At 35.8% G+C, this 21,340-nt stretch overlaps 1 protein-coding gene across 6 annotated transcripts in view; it reads left to right on the forward strand.

Annotated features, from left to right (window-relative positions):
* Positions 1-21,340, forward strand: part of HERC4 (HECT and RLD domain containing E3 ubiquitin protein ligase 4) — a 132,409-nt gene that overhangs the window by 98,964 nt on the left and 12,105 nt on the right. For 5 of the 6 annotated variants that reach the window (XM_030862380.2, XM_030862379.2, XM_070043849.1 and 2 more), the window contains exons 16-21: positions 3,110-3,133; positions 5,538-5,636; positions 7,576-7,743; positions 7,970-8,113; positions 19,799-19,965; positions 20,615-20,681. In XM_030862380.2, coding sequence (XP_030718240.1) covers positions 3,110-3,133; positions 5,538-5,636; positions 7,576-7,743; positions 7,970-8,113; positions 19,799-19,965; positions 20,615-20,681 — 669 coding nt within the window. The remainder of the gene's footprint in view (positions 1-3,109; positions 3,134-5,537; positions 5,637-7,575; positions 7,744-7,969; positions 8,114-19,798; positions 19,966-20,614; positions 20,682-21,340) is intronic. The other variant, XM_060286195.1, reaches the window with a different exon arrangement.

Below are 21,340 nucleotides of genomic sequence, written 5' to 3' on the forward strand. Positions count from 1 at the left end.
CTAGGTTTGAGTTTCTTCCTCATTTAATGAAATGAAGAAATTAAAATACATTTGTGTTCTTTAATATTGCAATACATTTAATACTTGCAGTATAAACCTTGCAGCTATAATATTTCCCAGAAGGTTCATACTAGCTTTTTAAAGTTCCCTTGTCATTTTTAATGGCATTAATGTTTTGCAGACTCTTGGACTGATTCCTTATGCCTTGAATTACCAAGTTATATTGGTTTATTTTTCATTTTCTTCGTGTTTTAGAAGTATCTTTTTTTTTTCTGCCTAGTCACCAACACCTTTCATATTTATTTGAATTACTTCAGTAACTTCGGTATCCTCTGTTTATACCTCCTCAGAATAATCCTATGTTATACCCTTAAATAATGATTTCACCAGCAATGATACAGTGTTTTGCCATAAGTAATTTGTTGAAACTAAAACATGCCAAGGAGTTGCATCTTTTTTGTCTATAACTAACTAGAACTATCATTAACCATTGATGTTAAAAGCAGCCTTAGTGAAAGTCTGCTTTGGACCATGAGACCCTGACTTTTGAACATTCCTTTAGGTCTTTCTTACTCAAGTTTCTAGGACATTGGGTAACTAAAATTAGGCATGCCTTGACCTAATTTCAGGGCCCTCAGTCTACAAACAGCCAACAGTTAGTGCTTGAGTATGTGGATGTGGAGCCACTAGTAGGTCACACATTGAATGATGTGGTAAATTTTTAGCAATAGACCTTTCATTGACCTCACGTATTTTGTAATATCCTGTCCGCACCCCCCACCACATTTTTTCCTTCTAAATTTTCCTTGGAAATACTACTTTGGTTCATTTAGAGTTTCAACTAATATAACAACTATCTTGCAACTCTAATATTTCCCAGAGGAGTTTATCCTTGCTTTTTTACATATTTACTTTTTTTCTTTTTAAATGTTTGAGCTTTTGTCTTAGATCCTTAACACTTAAATTGAAATTTCTAATGATGACCTTAATATGGTTTTCCCTTTGATGGCTCTCCCCTAGGTAAATCATTTTGCCTCATATCTAATAGTCTCTTTTCCCAAGTTTTCCACACGTCCCATTATTTTTCATATTCCTTCTAGCTCCCATCTGTCTCTACCATCAAACTTTTGTTCTGCTTTAATATGGTTTAGTTACACTATAAATTATGACTATCTTATTGGCTTCCCAGTGCTAAAGGATATGCCTAGAACCTTTATCTTTTACATGTAGCAATAAAAAAGTGCATATATAGTAATGTTTCATTATTAAGAATAAAATCCATCTTCCATGATACCAGGTATCAAATATAGTTTTCAAGCTGGCCATAGGTAGTCAGAAAATACTGAAAGGTGTTTCTTTGCTTATTCACACCTTCTTAGCTGTAACAGCACTTTAAAAAACATCCCACAAGATATACTATAAAAGTATTCAGTTGTTCCTGTTAAATTGCTTTAAATTAAACTGAGTGCAATCTAAAAGGGTTTTTCTGCAAACAGCTTGTAAATATATTCTTCTGTTAACGTGCCCAATGGGGCACGTATATAGTGATAACTTGGTACTCTGAATTTTTTGAAAGAAGCTATTATCAATAATTACCTTTCTCAGAACAGGAAGTTAGAGTCATATTTTACTTATGCTTACACTGCTTTGGCTTTATTTAGCACAATATAGTGAACAAACCCTAAGTGTTTGCTAATACCTTAAAACTTCCAGTGATACCCCTTGTGGCGTGCAAGAATTTAGCCAATTACAAAGTTAGAGGGAATCGTCCACACAAGACTGCCTTCACTTCTGATACCAATTGCAAGCTTAGAGGATTCCTAGAACCATTCTCAGGTTCAGTAATTTGCTACAAGACTTCACAGAACTAACTGGAAACTGTTATAGTGACGTCTATAGTTTATTATAGGGAAAGAGTACAGATTAAAATGCCAAGGGAAAAAGTGCATAAGGGTAGAGTCTGGGAAAGGTACCAAAGGCTGAGCTTCTGTTTTCCTCTCCCTGAGGAGTCATGGACAAGTTATTTTCCCAGCATCCATCTGTGTCAATACTCTCAGGGTATTCCCAAGCAAGGAAGCTCACTGGAGCCTTGGTGCCCAGAGTTTTTATTGAGGTTCCATCACATACTGCCCATGTGGCTGACCTTTACTTTCCAGACCTTCTGGAGGCAGAACTGATAACCACATGTCCCAGAGCCTCCAGGCAAACAAAGATACTCCTGTCCAGGTATGACGTTCCAAAGTCCTGTGGATCATCTCCCAGTAGCTGAGGGCAAAATCAGACCTCTCTTTGGGTAAGAGTAATTCCTCAGTATACGAGGTGCCATCTGCAAATTTAGTAACGTACTTTTGGAGATTCTAGCACTTTATTTGAGGCTATACCCTGAGAATATATGAAAGCTTTCTTCAAGAAAATGTTGTGCATTTCTGTTCAATGCAGTGGTAAGCTTTCATTATAATTTTCTTTATTATATCCTTCATAAATACCTCTTTCTCTCTTCATTTCTTCTTTCTACTTACCAACCCCTATGCCCTGTCTTGTACTTTCTGTTTTAGCTAATTCAGTGTTAAAGAACGCTTAATATAAGATACCTGTGTTTCACTGTTTATTTCTGATGAATAAAAACAATTATGGCTTATTTTCTCACTTTCCACATAGCATTTTAATCCACTAAACACTTTTCAAATATTCTGTCAAGATTAACCAAGTCTTAAAATCTGGGGGATATTTTCTCCATTTTCCAGGTGGAGAGATTGGGCCATAAAATTATTTCTTCAAGACCAAGTTAGGCTTAGGATTAGTTTCCCTGTTCTACCTAAATTCTGCAAATGGCGTAACTTAGTTGCTGAAACCAAATTTCATTATGTTCAAGCCTCAATGATTTTATGATCACAAGATACCTGAAACGAAGGTCTTATTACATTTATAGATATATCAGGTATATGTGGAAAGGGTAAGTTCTGTTGTAGATGTATTTTGGTCTACTTCATTAATTCAGTATTCTGCTATAGCAAAATAAATGAAATGCTGCTTTGAATAGAAATAGTTAAATTTGGACACTAACAATGCTCTTTCCTCATTACTGTTACGTTCTGCACTGCTGTCTTAGGATGTCAACCATGGATTAACTGAGGTAAGTTTGGTGTAATAAAGTCTCATGTTCAGAGTAAGATATACTCTGTTTTGTCTTAAGTGATTGAAGACCCCAAAGTTCCTCTTTTTTGTGACTTTAAAACATATATATATGTATATATACATATATATTTTAATGAGTGTATAGAACTTGCCCTGTATAACATTTCAGAGGAATTTTCTGAAGAAAATTAGACCCTCTGCTTTAGTTAGCATTACACCTATATATGATGCCTTTTAACAATGTTTGTCTTAAAATAGTTCCTATCCTCCTAAAGCCTTCCAGTATAAAATTTACGGTGTCCTCAGAATACAAAAAAGCAAACTTATAAAATTTCACAGATGCCTACCCAGAAGGCAGAAAATGTTTTATGTTGGAGAAGTAGAATGATTTTCAATTTTTAAACTAATAATTGACACTCAAAATGGCCATAAAATAGAATAAACTTTCAGTATGGTCATCTCCCTCACTTTGTTTAATGTACTATCTTAATATATAAAGTTCTGGCACTTTGGCTTACATAATCAACAATCCTGAGCCACCGTTTTAATACCTGGGAATGTTGTATTATACTTCTGTTATAGACTTCAGGTTTTGTTGTTTGCTTTGCTTTTTTCACAGCACTTGAACCAATGAAGCATTTAGAAGTAGCTTTAAACTATGGGCCTGACATTGTTTGCTTCCTCATCCTCAAATAGAAGTAGCACATAAAATTATGAAATCAAAGAGTTTTGGAGCCAAAGGGGACTTTAGAAATCATCTCAGTCTTTTAGAGTTTCAGAGTAGTAAAAAGACTTTCTATCATCCATAGCTAGTTAGTGACACAAATACAGGGTGGAGGGTAAACTTGTCATATGAGAAATAGCCAAGAATGATAACTTACTTAAGGGTTAATGTCGCTCAGCATATTGTCTTTCATGTTGAGAACAACAAGTTGATAGTCTTGTGTTCTATACTGATTGGGCACTATTGAATTATTTCATTGTTTTTGATGGCCATAGTTGAAAGAGGCTTAGACAAATTGAAATACATTTAAAAAAAGGTTATTGGGGACTTCGTGGTGGTCCAGTGGTTAAGACTCCATGCTCCCAATGCAGGGGGCCCAGGTTCGATCCCTGGTCAGGGAACTAGATCCCACATGCCACAACTAAGACCCGGTGCAGCCTAATAAATAAATAAATAAAATAAAAGAAGGCGGTTAGGATGGAGTAGAGCTGGAAACCATATTATTTTCAGGATGGTTGGAAAAACGGCATGTTTAGTGTGAGAAAAAGACATCCTAGGGAGAGCATGGCAGCACGAAGTATCTAAACCATATAAACTTCTCTGCAGGGGCAGAATGAAGACTGAAATAGAAAACGAAGTGATGTATAGAAATGCAGATTCAGACTTAATATAAAGAACTTTCTAAGAACTTAAAAAGAAGAGGATTGTTTCATGGTGTATTAAGTCTTCACTGGAAGCCTTATAATAAGAAGGGGCTCTGTGTCAAGGCTGGCACAAAAATTTTGCTTTGTTGGGTATATGGTAGTATAACATCCTCCAACTGCAAGATCTGTGACTGGCAATTCATAGCTCTTTGTATTTTTCTGCCCTGTTAAAAACTTAGCAATCAATCACTATGTTTTACCTGCTAGGATAAATAATTGTTGATAAGGTGACTAATGTCTGATAATGGTAATAATAGATCAGCTATTACTGATCAACTTTGAAGATTGACAGAAAATAATAATACTAATCGTGCTTATTTTGTAAGTTAAATGAATGAACAGATTGTTGGGCTTATAATAGTGTTGTCCCCCTAATGACCTGGCAGTAAATATCTGTTGAATGAATAAGTAGATTGCTTATCATTGGCCTCACTTGCTAGAGTAGCCCTAACATATAAGAACTGGGAACTGTATTTAACATAGGAGCCCCACATTTAGAATAAATTTGCAGCCTAATTCACTGAAACTTGGAGTTAAGATGTTAAGCAAAAGATACCTGTAATTTACAATTTTATGGATTCTCAAGTATACAGTTATCTCCTAAAATTAGGAATTAGGGTTATTCCAATGCCTCATCTAATTATCAGTAAAAATTCTATATTCAGAAATAAGCCACGTTTTACGTATGGACACCAAAGGGGGAAAGTGGCGGGGGGGGGGCGGTGGTGTGATGAAGTGGGAGATTTGGATTGACATGTATACACTAATATGTATAAAATGGATAACTAATAAGAACCTGCTGTATAAAAAATAAAATAAAATTAAATAAAGAAATAAGCCACATTTTATTTATAATTCCTGAATGACACAAAAGTGAATAAACCAAGAATATGATCAACTTTACACAAGAAATGACAGTACCTACAAGAAGTTACAAACCAATTTGTACTAATAAGCTAATTTTTTATTTCTAGTTGGCAGATATCCCTGTTACAATCTGCACATATCCATTTGTATTTGATGCCCAAGCAAAAACTACTCTGTTACAAACAGATGCAGTCTTACAGATGCAGGTAAAATATTGTATAGTACTAATTTAATTTGAGAGTAGTTTTTGAATTGTTTCTCTGGTGTTTTTTTAAAGTATTTGAAATGTCTTTGGGGATATTTTGTGCCTTTGTGGTCTGTCTTTTGCAAAGCTACTTTTACGGGCTTCCCTGGTGGTGCAGTGGTTGAGAGTCCGCCTGCCAATGCAGGGGACACGGGTTCGTGCCCCGTTCCGGGAAGATCCCACATGCCGCAGATCGGCTGGGCCCGTGAGCCATGACCGCTGAGCCTTGTGCGTCCGGAGCCTGTGCTCCGCAATGGGAGAGGCCACAGCAGTGAGAGGCCCACATACCAAAAAAAAAAAAAAAAAAAGCTACTTTTACCAAAGCACCTTTGGTACCTATGAAGAAGACTGTTGCATGTGAAATGTGTATTCTTATGAGGGATACTTATATATATTTAAAAGGACATAGAATAATTTAGATTTTTATCATTTTATATCTAAAAAATGGTATAATCTTCTTTCATTATAGAAATATACAGTCTTTATAAACAGTTTGACTAGTTTACTTGATAAAATGGTTTGTTTCAAATGCTTTATTATATCTTCCCTATTTATATACTTGGTAAGAGATGAAAATCAGTAGAGGTGAGGTGATGTTAAAAAGTAGGAGGCATTTGATCAGTTGTTAGGAGGAGGGTATGAAATGTCCGTGAAGAACATTTTAGTAATAAATAAGGTACTTTCCTGAGGTTGGTCATCTCCTCTTCCTCCTCCCCACTGTCCTTCCCCTCCGCCCCCCCACTTTAAGCTGAACATTCTTTCCTTTATAATGAGAAATTTTAAAACTAGTTTACATTATGACCGTGAAGGACTACAGTAAGTTTGCTTTATCATTTGGACTTGTAAATTTAAAAGTTTTTGAGTTTCTTCCTCTGGTATAGAATATCAGACTATAGAGGCTGAGGACTAAGGATGAGATGAGACCTTGAACACTTAATAGTCTAAAAATGCTTTTTAAAATTACCCCTCCCCCAATTTTGATGGCAATTTTTATTCCTTTAAAATAAATGTGTTTACTATTCTAAATTCTTCCATATATTTAAACAATAAATAATAGTAGGAGGAATTTTAGAGATGTGCTTATTTCCATTTTCATCAACAGAAGAAATAAATATTTTTGTAGGATTCTATACTAACAGCTAGATTGCTAGTTTTTTAGCAATCTTTGTTGAACACTAAGTTAATCAGGACTTCCTTGGTGGTCCAGTGGTTAAGTCTCTATGCTCCCAATGCAGGGGGCCGGTGTTCGATCCCTGGTTAGGGAGCTAGATCCCACATGCGGCAACAAAGATCCTGTGTGCTGCAACTAAGACTTGGTGCAGCCAAATAAATGAATAAATATTAAAAAAAAGAGAGAGAAAGAAAGTTAATCACTTGGTGCTTTCAATGTAGGATATTCCATTTTAGAATTAAGAACACAAGGAAAATCATAGGAAAAAAATAAAAGCTTTAAATGGTAAAAGACAAATGCTTGGTTTGTGAGCATATATGGTGGTAACTCTACTAAATGAATTTCTATAAACCTTTTAGTTGGCCAGGCTGTTTCTTTTTCTCTTTTAAAGGTTTGTTTTAATGCTGTTTTCTTTTTATCCTCACTCTCCATCCTAGTTATTTTTTGAGAAACAACAGTGTTCAGATTTATCATAATTATTACAGTTCCATGCTTACTTAGCTTAATGGTATCATCAGTTATACATTACTATAAAAAAATTCAAAAGGATACTCTTTATGCTCAGTTTATTAAGCTCTGATGCTGTGCTGAATACTGTGTTAGGTGCTGTGTGAATTCAGTAGTATAGGAATTATAGAATATCTATAATTAGTAGGTAGAGGTTAGCTTATTCAGTCACAGCAGCTTCTTTATAGCATTGCTATTAAATTTTTAATCTTTTGTTTTCTAGATGGCTATTGACCAGGCCCACAGACAGAATGTCTCCTCTCTTTTTCTCCCAGTGATTGAATCTGTGAATCCTTGCTTAATTCTAGTGGTACGTAGAGAAAATATAGTAGGAGATGCAATGGAAGTCCTTAGGAAAACAAAGAATATAGACTACAAAAAGCCACTCAAGGTAATTTAACATTTTCTGTTGTATAATTGGAACTTTTATTTAGAAAATATGTTTAAAGTTTTCCTGTTCATTTTTAGTGTATCTTTGAATCTTAATAAAATTATATACTTAAAAATTTTTTAGCTATTAATTGCCACGCTTTTATTCATAATAAATAACGTGTTGTAGGGTTTCCAGAATATACGTTCATTTCTTTACATTCAGTGTTTGCATTAACCTGTTTTAGGTTATATTTGTTGGAGAAGATGCTGTTGATGCAGGAGGGGTACGCAAAGAATTTTTCTTGCTCATCATGAGGGAATTATTGGATCCTAAATATGGCATGTTTAGGTATTATGAAGATTCCAGGCTCATTTGGTTTTCTGATAAGGTAAAAAGTCCAACCGTCTAAATTACTTCTCTGTCTATCTATCTGTCTGTCTGTCTGTATACACCTATGTATATATACCTATATGTTTCAACCTAGCTCAGTAATAAATAGGAGTTATTACTGGTTACCTAACATTTTATTTACAGATCTTCTTTATTACAATTTTAAAAATTATAAACGTTTGGATTCAGAGTCATCAGAACACATTAATGCTTACCACACATTTCAAATTAGCAAAATAAATTACGGAATGGTCATCCTGAAAATGATGTTGACTGTTCTGCTGAGTTAGATTTGAGGATTGAATAAGTACCAGATGAACTTTTCTTCTGGGGAGAATTAATTTATCATTAGGGATCATTGATTTCTCTACCTTATAATTTAGGGCAGAGGTAACTACTCAGCAAACTACAGTCCCTGAAAGTTCTTCCCAGCACATAAAGTCAGTGCCTACTCATTTATCTATCGTCCATTGCTACTTTCTAGCTAAAACTGGCAGAGGCAGAGTGGGGAGTTACAACGAGCCCCTATGGCCAACAAAGCCTAAAATATTTACCGTCTGCCCCTTTACAGGAAAAGTTTGCCGGCCCCTGATTTAGAAACTGTCAGTGAAATGGATGGTTCAGTTTGTAGAACTCTGAGTTGAAAGAAATTTGAATTATTTACTGTTTGTTCTAAAAACCTTGATGTATTATTTATTCATTCTTCCAGGAGACTGGCTGTCCTTTGTGATGTTAGCAGTCATGATGATCAGTGCCTAGGCTAGTTAATTTATTAGGGGTGGCAAAATGGTACTACTCTTACTCTAACATTTCTTTTTCATTTTTGTAGCTTGGATACTTATATGTAAAGAAATTTTCTCATATCTGCTATTTAATCCTTATTAGTACAGTTCATATGGGAAAGAATTCTCTCTGTAGTTATTTTTCAAAAGAATTAGCATGCTCCAGTGGTGACAATTCATTTTTTGATTTTGTTTTCGAATATTATTATATATTCGTGGACTTAAACATAGTTGATGTTTTTCAGTCTGTTGCAGTTATTATCTTTATTAATATTATCCCACTTTTGTCCAGGGAGAGCTCTTCAACTTGGCACCTGAGTCCTTTTGACACAATCTTAATACTGTTTAGTAGCTTCCTTGCTACCTGGTGTACTTGGTGTGATAAAATGTTCCAGACTTATACATTTATTGCCTAACAATACCAACCTTTCAACCAGTATTATGATAACTGAAAATATAGTTGACCCTTGAACAACATGGATTTGACCTGTGTAGGTTCACTTATACGCCGATTTTTTTCAATAAATACATACTGTGATACTATACGGTCCTCAGTTGGTTGAATCTAAGGATGGAGGACCGACTATAAGATTGTACTCAGATTTTCGACAGCACAGGGGATCAGCGCCCCAACCCCTGAGCTGTTCAAGGGTCAACTGTAGTTTTGTTTTGTTTCATTTTTAAGTATTTTGCAGGGTTTTTTTGCCCTTTGAGTATACCCCAGGTGAGATACACAGGCAAATAACTGTGTTTTTTGTTTGTTTGTTTTAACATCTTTATAATAACTGTGTTTTGATATCACTTGAAATTGGTACACTCTGTATCATTATACCAAGTAGATACACACGTAGGTTAACTTGTAGAATTTTTAATTTTTAGGGATTGCTTGTTTAATTTCAATTTAGTTTTATAGTTATATGAAATAGTTACAATAGTTCCAAAGTCAAGTCTACAAAATAACGTATCTAAAAAAGTATAACTTTTGTCTCTACCCCCTCCACTGTACTTCCTCCCTCCTCTTAAAGTTATTCTTTTCAAAAGGAATGTTACAGTTTAACCGTTTTTGAAAAAATAAATATAAGTACGTATGTAGTAGTATACCACATACCAATGTCAGTTTCCTGGTTTTAAGTATGGTTATTTAAGCTGTTATTATTGGGGAAAACTGAGTAAAGAGTACAGAGGAATTCTGTACTATTTGTGTAATTTCTTGTGAGTGTTAAAGTATTTGAAAATAAGTATTTTTAAAAAGAAGTGCTATACTATACATGTTTTTTTCTTCATCAAGAAAGGGTATTTTATTTTACATGAGAAATTAAAGCATGTTTGCATGTTGTTGTGATGAATTACTCAGAAAGTAGAAAATCAGCTATACAGGAGGGGATATCAGCTGCAGGAGCACAGGCCTTAAATTGTGAAGAAAAGATGCAGATGAGTATGCTAGTAGAGGATTGACTCTAATCAGACACATAGATCCATAATATCATGAGAGAAAGCCAAGTATATATGTAAATACAAATCTTCTGGTAGATTTGATGGTGGGAGGTTGTGCAAGTTCTCTTAGAATTATTTCTACTTTACAGTGAAATAAGACGCAAGTTTGTTAGAAAGTTCGAATAGGGGGAAGGTTGTTGGAGGTTTGAAGAAGAAAGGAGAAAGAGTGAAATAATCACTTAGGGGAGTGGGAAAATAAGATGACCATGTAAATAAATACAGGGTTAGACTGGCGGCATTGGAGGCCCATTTGAAACTTACGTTCATGAATTTTAAAAGGAGACCAATCAACATGGTTGTGTTTATTTTCTTTAGTCACATTTAGCTGCTTAGGTAGAGGTAAAAATGAAACAGACAGTTGATTTAACTAGGTTGTGGTTTTAGCAAGTGAGTATAAACAGAAGGGAAGAAAGAGCAGGGGAATGATTGATTGTCTTGATGGATTATAGAATTTAAGCTTTGTAAGGAGGAAAATGTAAGGACTTGGTTGGGAGGTGATGATTTTTTCAAAAGTAGTGTGGTTAATGGCTTGTAGTTGCTGGTGGAGTTGAGTTGTAGTGTGAGTCAAAGTATGGGGGGGGTGAGTTACAAAGTAAGAAATGATGGTCAGATAGGGAATGCTTAAAATTTGGGTGGTTGCATTTAAATATAAAATATGACCATGGGAATGGGTGTCTGAGATGTGATGGGAGGACAAGACGGTTGGAAATTTTTTGTTGGAAAATTGCAGTTCAAGGAACGGAGAGGCTAGTGTGTTGGATGCCTTTTTTGGCCCGGGTATTGAAATCGTCAAAAACGATGGCAGGAATAGTGGTAGAAAAAGAAAGCAAAAGATAGTGCCAGAATCTGTGAATGAGTGCACTGTGAATGTCTTTAGATGTCAGCACAAGGAACAGTAGCAGGGAAAATGGTCAGTTGGCATGTGTTTGACAGAAGCTGGGATTTTAAGAAGGCAAATGGAAGGAGGTCTAGAAGGAGTGAAGAGCCAGGAGACCTCTCTCTAGGCCTGGTTGTATGAGGGGTTGGAAGGTTAAACAAACACCATTTATTATGAGCTGCAGGGGAAACAGCATCTTCAGGAGACAGCCTTGTTCATTTAGAAAAGGGGCAAGGAGAATTTGGAGAAGTTTAGGATATAGGCAGTTTTCCAAATGATAGATTGTGAGTTCCAGAAGAGAGAAGGGGTCTGGTGGAGCAGGGACAGTTAGTAACATTGTGTCAGATTTTAGGGCCTGTACACTGCCACATGGAAGTGAGATTAGGGACAACTTGTGAGTTTTTAGGCCTCCTTTGTTGACAGTTAGGCATGTAAGACATGGTTGAATAGTCCTGATGGCCTCTGAGGTAGGTGGACAATCTGTTCAAATTATGGTCTCTTTCTTGGCGCTGATCTCTTAGGGCAGTTTGTAGTGGTGTAGCAGATAGAATTTGAAGAGTGTCCGTGGGGTGGAGGCCTGTCTGCCAGGAACACAAAGAGTTCTATGGGCCTCTATTCAGTTCTGCAGAAAGGTAATGTTTTGAGACCAGGGGAGGGGCAGTCGTAACAAGCTTTATTGTATAGCTTTGTGGGTTTTTTTGGCCGTGCCCTTGCGGCATGCGGGATCTTATTTCCCTAACCAGGGCTCAAACCCATGCCCCCTGCAGTGGAAGTGCGGAGTCCTAACCACTGGACCAGCAGGGAATTCCTTGTGGATCTCTTATACCTTTTCAGTTATATCTTGATTTGGGCAATCGGAGCCCCATAGAGCTGCTCTTCTGTGTACTTTTGACATGTCCCCATTATTCTTTAATTATTCATTACATTTGGTACAGAAAATGTTCCAGGCTCATTTTGTGTTTTCTCTACCCCAGTCCTGGCATTAGCCATTTCTCCTAAGAGCCCTGACTTCTTTAAGTATAAAATGGTATTTAGAAGTCAAGCTCTGGATGCTACGTGTATTCATTGCTACCAAGGAGTCATTGCTTTCAGAGTCTCACAGCAGACAGAACTAGGAACTATATGTATGTATACACACATGGCATACATCTCCTGGATTTCAACATGTATGGATATTTATATATATGTATACATGTACACACACATATTTGTGTGTGTATATATATACATACACACATGTTAAAAACCATGAGATGATACTGACACCTCTAATTCTATACAAACACCACAGAGTTTACTTTAGCCTTCTCCCTTTCCATTTTATGTGACTTAAATCACTAGTGAGAAACTTAACAGCTATCATCTTCCAGGTATTTACTCAGTAAGTAGCTAGTCTTCTGGTTACATTGGCCAAAAGCTTAGCCCCAGACATACTGGACCACCTCCTCAGAGAAGGTGTAGGAAGGAAGGAGGAAGGCAGAGGGCTATATGTTCTTTTTAATTTAATATTATTTTTAATGAGGTAAAATTCACATAACATAAAATTCATCATTTTAAGAATTTTAAAATGTACAATTCAGTGGCATTTAGTACATTCACAGTGTTGTGCAACCATCACCATTCTCCAGTTCCAGAACATTTCTTTACCTCAAAAGGAAACCTGTGGACATTAAGCAGTTTCTCCCCATTTCCTTCTTTCTTCAGCTTCAGACAATCACTGCTTTACTATCTATCTCTGTGGCTTTGTCTATTCTTGATATTTGCTGTTAATGGAAACCATATAGTGTATGGCCTTTGGTGTCTGGCTTCTTTCACTTAGGATAATGTTTCCGAGGCTCATCCATGTTGTATCATGTGTCAGTACTTAATTCCTTTTTATAGTTGAATAATGTTCCATTATATAGATATACCACATTTGTATATTCATTCATCAGTTGATGGACATTTGGGTTGTTTACCTCTTTTGGCTAAATATTATGAATAGTACTGCTGTGAAAACTTGTGTACATGTTATTGTTTGCAGTTATTTTGGGTATATACCTATGAATGGAATTGTTAGGTTATGTGATAATTCTGTTTGACTTTTTGAGGAACCACCGAATTGTTTCCCACAATGGCTATACCATTTTACATTCCCATCAGCAATACATGAGGATTACAATTTCTCTACAATCCTGGTCAACATTTGCCACTTTCCTTTAAATATATATATGTGTGTATATATATATATTTAAATATATTTTATATATGTATTTCTGTATTTTTCTTATTATGATAGTGGGTATGAAGTGGTATCTCACTGTGGTTTTTTTAAAATTAATTAATTTGTTTATTTTGGCTGCACCGTGTCTTAGTTGTGGCACGTGGGATATTTGCTGCGGCATGTTTACTTGTGGCATGCAGGCTTCTTAGTTGCGGCATGCATGTGGAATCTAGTTCCCTGACCAGGGATTGAACCTGGGGCCCCCTGCATTGGGAGCGTGTAGTCTTACCCACCGGACTACCAGGGAAGTCCCTCTCATTGTGATTTGATTTGCATCCCCTACTGGCTAATGATGTGCTTGTTTGGCCATTTGTATGCCTTCTTTAGCAAAATGTCTTTTTAAGTCTTACACACTTTTTTAATTGGCTTGTTTTTCTTTTTGTTGCTGAGTTTTAGGAGTTCTTTTATGTATTCTGGATACTAGACCCTTGTCAAATATATGATTTGCAAATATTCTCTCCCAGTGTATGAATTATCTTTTTACTTTCTTGCTAGTGTCCTTTGATAACAAAAGTTTTAAATTTTGGTGAAGTCTTTTTTTTTTTTTTTTTGTCGATTATGTTATTGCTTGTGCTTTTTGGTGTTACAACTAAGAAACCATGGACAAATTCAGGGTCATGAAGATTTACCCCTGAGTTTTCTTCTAAGAGTTTTATAGTTTTAGCTGTTATATTTAGGTCTTTCATCTATTTTGAGTTCATTTTTGTCCATGGTGTGAGGTAAGAGTTCAACTTCATTCTTTGCATGTGAATACCTGGTTGTCCCACCATTGTTTGTTAAGTCTTGGCACCCTGTTGAAAATTAATTGACTGTAGCTATATGGATTTATTTCTGGACTCTCAATTTTATTCCAGTGGTGTATATGTCTATTCTTATGCCAGTACTACACTGTCTTGTTTACTATAGTTTTGTAGATTTTAAAATTGGAATGTGTGAGTTCTCCCACTTCGTTCTTCTCATTCAAGATTCTTTTGACTATTAGCGGTCCCTTACAATTCTGTATGAATTTTACAGTTAGCTTTTCCATTTCTGCAAAAAAGGCCATTGAGGTTTTGATAGAGAATGCATTGAATCAGTTTGGGAAGTATGGCCACCTTAACAATATTATCTTCTAGTCTATGAACATTAGATGTCTTTCCAGTTATTTAGGTCTTTTAATTTCTTTCAGCAATGTTTTATAGTTTTCAGTGTACAAGTCTTACACTTCCTTGGTTAAATTTATTTCTCAGTATTTTATTCTTTTTGATGCTATCGTAAATGGAATTATTTTATTTTTAGTTCATTGCTACTGTGTAGAAATAGAGCTGATTTTTTGTGTTGATCATGTGCTGAATTCATTTATTAGCACTAATAGTTTGTTTTGTGCATTCTTTAGGATTTCTGTATACAAAATCATGTCATCTATAAATTCAATAGATTTAATTTTACTTCTTTCTTTCCAATTTGTATACCTTTATTTTTTTCTCTTGTCTGATTGCCCCACCTTGAACTTCCAGTATGCTTTCAAATGCAAGTGGTGACAGTGGACATGCTTCTCAATTTTTCCTGATCTGAGTGGAATGTCAGCTGTGGGTTTTTCATAAATACCTTGAATCATGTTAAGGAAATTCCCTTCTATGCCTAGTTCACTGAGTTTTTTATCATGAAGGGGTGTTGGATTTTATTCATATGTTTTTTTCTGCATCATTTGAGATGATCATGTGGTTTCCTTCCTTCATTCCATTATGTGATATATTACATTGGTTGATTTTCTTATGTTGAACGACATTGCAGTCCTGGGATAAAGCCCACTTGGTCATGGTGTGTAATCCTTTTAATGTGCTGCTGGATTCAGTTTCCTAGTATTCTGTTGATGATTTTTCTGTTCTTATTTGTAAGGAATACTGCTGTATAGTTTTCTTTTGTGTGTGTGTGTGATGTCGTTGTCTGGCTTTGGTGTCATGGTATACCTGACCTCATAGAATGAGTTAAGAACTGTTTCCTTCTCTTCCATTTCTTGGAAGAGTTTGAGAATGATTGGTGTTAATTCTTCTAAATGTTTGGTAGAATATGGTCTCAGGTTTTTGTTGGTTGGAAGGTTTTTGATTGATGATTCAATCTCTTGTTATAAGTTTCTTTAGGTTTTCTAATTCTTCTAGTGTCAGTTAGTAGTTTGTGTGTTTCTAGGAATTTGTCCATTTCATCTGGATTATCTATTTTGATGGCATGCAGTTATTCATAGTATTCTCTTATAATCCTTTTTATTTCTCTGAGGTTGATAGTAATGTCCACACTTTCGGTCCTGATTTTAGTAAGTCTTCTCTCTTTTTTTCTTGGTCATTCTAGCTAAAGGTTTGTTAATTCTGTTAATCTTCTAAAAGAATCACCTTGGGGCTTCCTTGGTGGCGCAGTGATTGAGAGTCCGCCTGCCGATGCAGGGGACATGGGTTCATGTCCCGGTACGGGAAGATCCCACATGCCGCGGAGCAGCTGGGCCCGTGAGCCATGGCTGCTGAGCCTGCGTGTCCGGAGCCTGTGCTCCGCAACAGGAGAGGCCACAACAGTGTGAGGCCCGTGTACCGCCAAAAAAAAAAAAAAAAAAAAAAAAGAATCACCATTAGGTTTTGTTGCTTTGTGTATTGCTTTTCCATTCTCATTTCATTTATCTCCACTTTAATCTTTATTATTTCCCCCCTCTGCTAGGTTTGGGTTTGGTTTGCTCTTCTTTTTGTAGCTCCTTAGGATATAAAGTTAGGTTATTTATTTGAGAAATTGTTTCTTTTTAATTAATTAATTAATTTTTTTATTTGGCTGCATCGGGTCTTAGTTGTGGCACACAGGATCTTCGTTGCGGTGCGCGGGCCTCTCTCTAGCTGTGGTGTGTGGGCTCAGTAGTTGCAGTGCACGGGCCCAGTAGTTGTGGCACACGGGCTCCAGATCACGTGGGCTCAGTAGTTGTGGCACGCGGGCTCTCTAGTTACGGCACATGGGCTTAGTTGCCCTGTGGCATGTGAGATCCTCATTCCCTTACCAGGGATCTAACCTACGTCCCCTGCATTGGAAGGCAGATCCTTAACCACTGGGCCACCAGGGAAGTCCCCTCGTTTTTAATAGATGTTTACAAATATAAAAACTTCTTTTTGAACACTGCTGTCCCTGCATTCCATAAGTTTTTGTGTGTGTATTTTCATTTTCAGGAGTCTCTTAAGTATTTTCTGATTTCCCTTGTGATACCTTCTTTGACCCATTGGTTTTTTTAAGAGTGTGTTGTTTAATTTCCACATCTTTGTGACTTTTCCATATTTCCTTCTGATATTGATTTCTAGTTTCATTCCATTATGTTCTGAAAAGATATATTTTATGATTTTAAGCTTCTTAAATGTAGTCTTCTAAAATTTATTGTTTTTCTTTGTTTCCCATAATACCTCTTATTCATCCAGTTTTCTTGTGTTTGTTTCTTTTGTCTTTTTCTTGTGGTTCTTGGCTGTTTATTATTTTAGAGTGTGACACTGAAATGCTACCTAGATACTTTATGTGTATGGGCACTGTGTACTGGCCCTATTCATAGAGTGATTAGGTGGGGGCCTCTCAAGGGTGAACCCTCAAATGTCAGCATATATAAGTTTTTTATTCTTTGTGTTTACAGGAAAGGTTGTAGCCCTGGCTGTCAGTGTTCTAGTAGTGTTCCAAACACTGCAAAAGGAAGCTAGGATTCTCACTGTTCACTGTACAGACCTTCATTTGATCCCTTTGTTTTTCTTTTTTTTCTTTTTTTTTTTTTGCGGTACGCGGGCCTCCCACCACTGTGGCCTCTCCCGTTGCGGAGCACAGGCTCCGGACGCACAGGCTCAGCGGCCATGGCTCACGGACCCAGCCGCTCCGCGGCACGTGGGATCCTCCTGGACCGGGGCACGAACCTGCGTCCCCTGCATCGGCAGGCGGACTCTCAACCACTGCGCCACCAGGGAAGCCCGATCCCTTTGTTTAATGCAGCACCCTGACCATCAGCTACCTCAGATTTCAGAGCCTCTTTAGTTCATCCTTTCCAAAAAGGCAACAGCCTTTCCACCAAGCATCCTATTTTCAACCCCACTCTGATACCTCTTTCAGATTCTTATGTTTTACTAACTGAGCTACCTGGACTACCTCTGACTTTACAGGTATTAATTGGCACTTCCAGTTCCTGAGCCTACAGGACAGATGAACTTGTTTTTTACTGGCTTTCCTCTAAAAGCTACTGTTTCAGTTTTTTCTGCTTTACCGAAACAGACAAGCTATCCATTTACTTCTCATATTTTGAAATATTGAAATCTCTTTAGTGCTATTAAAACCCTCCCCTATTCTTTTTTTCTTGTGGGTTTATGCCATTTTTAATTCTTTATTCTCACTTAGAGGGATTTCTGGAAGAAGAGAGATTAACACATATTCAGTCTGCCCTACTTAAGAAGGACTTTCTAAACTTCAACATAATGTAGGACATCACAGAAGAAAAAGTTTAATTTGACCAATGAAAAATATGATATAACAAAACATAAAAAGCATATATGTAACAAAGATGACACAGGGTAATAACCCTGACATATGATGAATTCAGATACAAATATATAAGTAAACACTAGCCCCCAAAAAATAAATGGGCCAAGTATACAAAGAGGCATTTCACAAACACACAAATCCCTAATTTTCAGTATCACTAATAGTAAAAAATATATAGTAAAACAAGTTGTCATTTTTTTTAACTCAGAAATATGTTTTATGTGTCTGTGGTATGTGTATGCAGATGAAAATGTGGAAAGATAGTCATTTTCCTGGACTACAAATGGCGGTACAAACTAGAACAGTTGTGGAGGAAAAGAGTTTGATAGTATGCTTAACTTTCCTTTGACTTTGAAATTCTTCCTTGCAAAGCAGAATTTCTTCTAAGGAGGTATTCCAAGCTACGGACCAAAATATATGCAAAAAAGATGCCCATCTTCTTTTGAAAATTACTAGCTAATTCGAATAATATTTATTGAGCCTTCACTGTGTGCTTCAGGAACTGTGCTAAAAGTATTTTACATACATTATTCCACTTAATCCTCACAACAACCACATGAAATTAATACTACTTTTATCTTGAAAACAGTGAGGCTAGATAATGAATGAACCAGGTCTGGAGCCCCAGATCTAGTTTAAAAATTGTTTGCTCTTAATTGTCATGCTTACTGAATTTCCTGTGACCATATGTTAATTCTCTAAAGATTACTGGGGTGGGAGAGGTGAGGGGAATAAGCATTGTTTTTAATATTTTAATAATCTAAATGTCCAACTATAGTTAAAATAGCTAACTTAGTAAGCCATGGAACTTTTATATGATATAATATGCAACCATTAAAAATTGTGTTCTGGAAGAATTTTTTTTTTAATTAATTAATTTATTTTTGGCTGCTTTGGGTCTTTGTTGCTGCGCTCAGGCTTTCTCTAGTTGCAATGAGCAGGGGCTACTCTTCATTGTGGTGCGTGGGCTTCTCACTGCAGTGACTTCTTTTATTGTGGAGCATAGGCTCTAGGCACGTGGGCTCTAGAGCGCAGGCTCAGTAGTTGTGGCGCATGGGCTTAGTTGCTCTGCGGCATGTGGGATCTTCCCGGACCAGGGCTCGAACCCCTGTCCCCTGCATTAGCAGGTGGATTCTTAACCACTGCGCCACCAGGGAGGTCCTGGAAGAATATTTAATGACATAAGAAAATACTTGTGTTGTAATTAGAAAAATGAGAAAGCCTTAAGTATAATGTTTTAAATTATTTTTCTGAACTTATAGTAGATGGAAATACATTAAAAAAAATTTTAAGTCGTTGTTTTTGGGTGTTTCTAAGTGATTGGATTACAGGTGTTTAATTCATTTTCTTCTTTAGGTTTTTTATTTTCCAAATTTTGAATGTGTATAATTTTTTAAATCAGAAAAAATGTTCTAGTAATCATTTCATTTATTAATGTAATGCTTAAAGATGTGAAAACGATTCTATTTCTGGGGGAAAAGCCAGTTGTGAAATTATATATTTAGTATCATCTCAACTAAATTTTAATTTTGTTTGTCCCAGAAAATACGTTGAATGCAAATGTGCAAAAATACTAACAGTGGTATTGTCCCAGGGAGATGGGAATGAGAATGAACTTTTTTCATATTATTCATTACTTTTTTCTGTGTCTCCAAAATTTTCTACCACAAGTATGTGTTTTTGTAATCAGAGAAAGTTTAATGTTTTAACTTGGAGAACAAGTCTTTACTTATTTTTCCCTTATAATTTTAGACATTTGAAGACAGTGATTTGTTCCACTTGATTGGTGTTATCTGTGGATTAGCAATTTATAATTTTACTATTGTGGACCTCCATTTTCCTTTGGCTTTGTATAAGAAACTGCTAAAAAAGAAGCCATCTCTGGATGATTTGAAAGAACTAATGCCTGATGTTGGGAGGTTAGTTCTAAAAAGTGGCAAGAGTGGGGTTTAGAAAATAGGAAATGGGGAATGTCCAGAAGCTTTCCTTTTAGGAATAATTATGTTTCTGTTGTTCTTGTTGAATTTCCAAAATAAACTAATAGCCCTTCTAATAAAGGAAAACCCATTGTGTTACTCAGACTGAGAATTTTCTGCTGAAAGCGTTATGTGTATAAAACCATGTACTGAATTTTTAGTTTAACAATACTTTGTGAATATCTGATAATAAATTTAGGAAGGTAATGTTTCCTGAATGTAGTTAAATGATTTATTTGGACTTTTACTTCTAATCACCTTCATTCCTACATGTAATATGTAAAGTTTCTTTTTATTTATTACATAAAATGGAATAAAAATTGTATATAAATAAGAACAAGCGTTGAAAATAGGTGGATACATGTTTTTGTATTCAAAGCAGGAGATGAAAGCCTTAGAGTAGGTTTTTTTTTCTTCAGCATTGTTTATAAGTTTTCCATTGTACATCCACCATTCTGAAACAAATATAAAAGTACAAATTAACAAAAGGATTTGATCAAGAATGAATGAAAATATATACTTAGTCATAAGCAAAATAGTCAAAATACTCAATAATATTTTACTTCAAAGAAACATATATATTGTTTTTCAGAAGCATGCAACAGTTACTGGATTATCCAGAAGATGATGTTGAGGAAACATTTTGTCTTAATTTTACGGTAAGATGAAAAGACATAGAGTAGCCTGAGTGTTCATCATCCCTTTTTATTTATCAGCTGTGCCTTATGGTTTTTCTTTATTTTAATGGATGGTATTCTTAAAGAACCCTTTAGCTAACATTTATTGAGCATTAACTATATGCTAGTCACAGTACATGCATTATTTCATTTAATCCTCATAATCCCAAGAGATGGGTATTATTATCCTTATTTTACATATAAAGAAAACTGAAAACAATCATCACACTTCAGAGATAGTATTTGTATCCAGCTCTGTGACTTCAAAGCCTATGTTGTTTAACATTATACTAAAGATCTTTACAAATACAAGGGGTCCTCTTTATTAAAGTGTTCATTTTTTGAGTCTGCAGTTACAAGAATGTTTAGAGAAGCATAGGTTATTGTAACATGAAAATATTCACTAATGAATTTGCCACCTAAAAGATTAATTCCCACTCAGATATCCCTTTCACACTAACATTCATCCTTGCCTATTTAGTCTTACGGTTGGATGCAATACAAATACAAATACATTGGAATATTATTTGGAAGATGAAATTGCAAATCTTGTAAAAGATGCAGAACTTAATTCTCTGAGAGGGGTGTTCAGTAAATCATCCAGTTACATGCAAAGCCATTGGCAAATGAGAATCTGGCAG

The sequence above is a fragment of the Globicephala melas genome, chromosome 16, assembly GCF_963455315.2.
Source record: "Globicephala melas chromosome 16, mGloMel1.2, whole genome shotgun sequence".
In the NCBI taxonomy this organism is placed as follows: Eukaryota; Metazoa; Chordata; class Mammalia; order Artiodactyla; family Delphinidae; genus Globicephala; species Globicephala melas.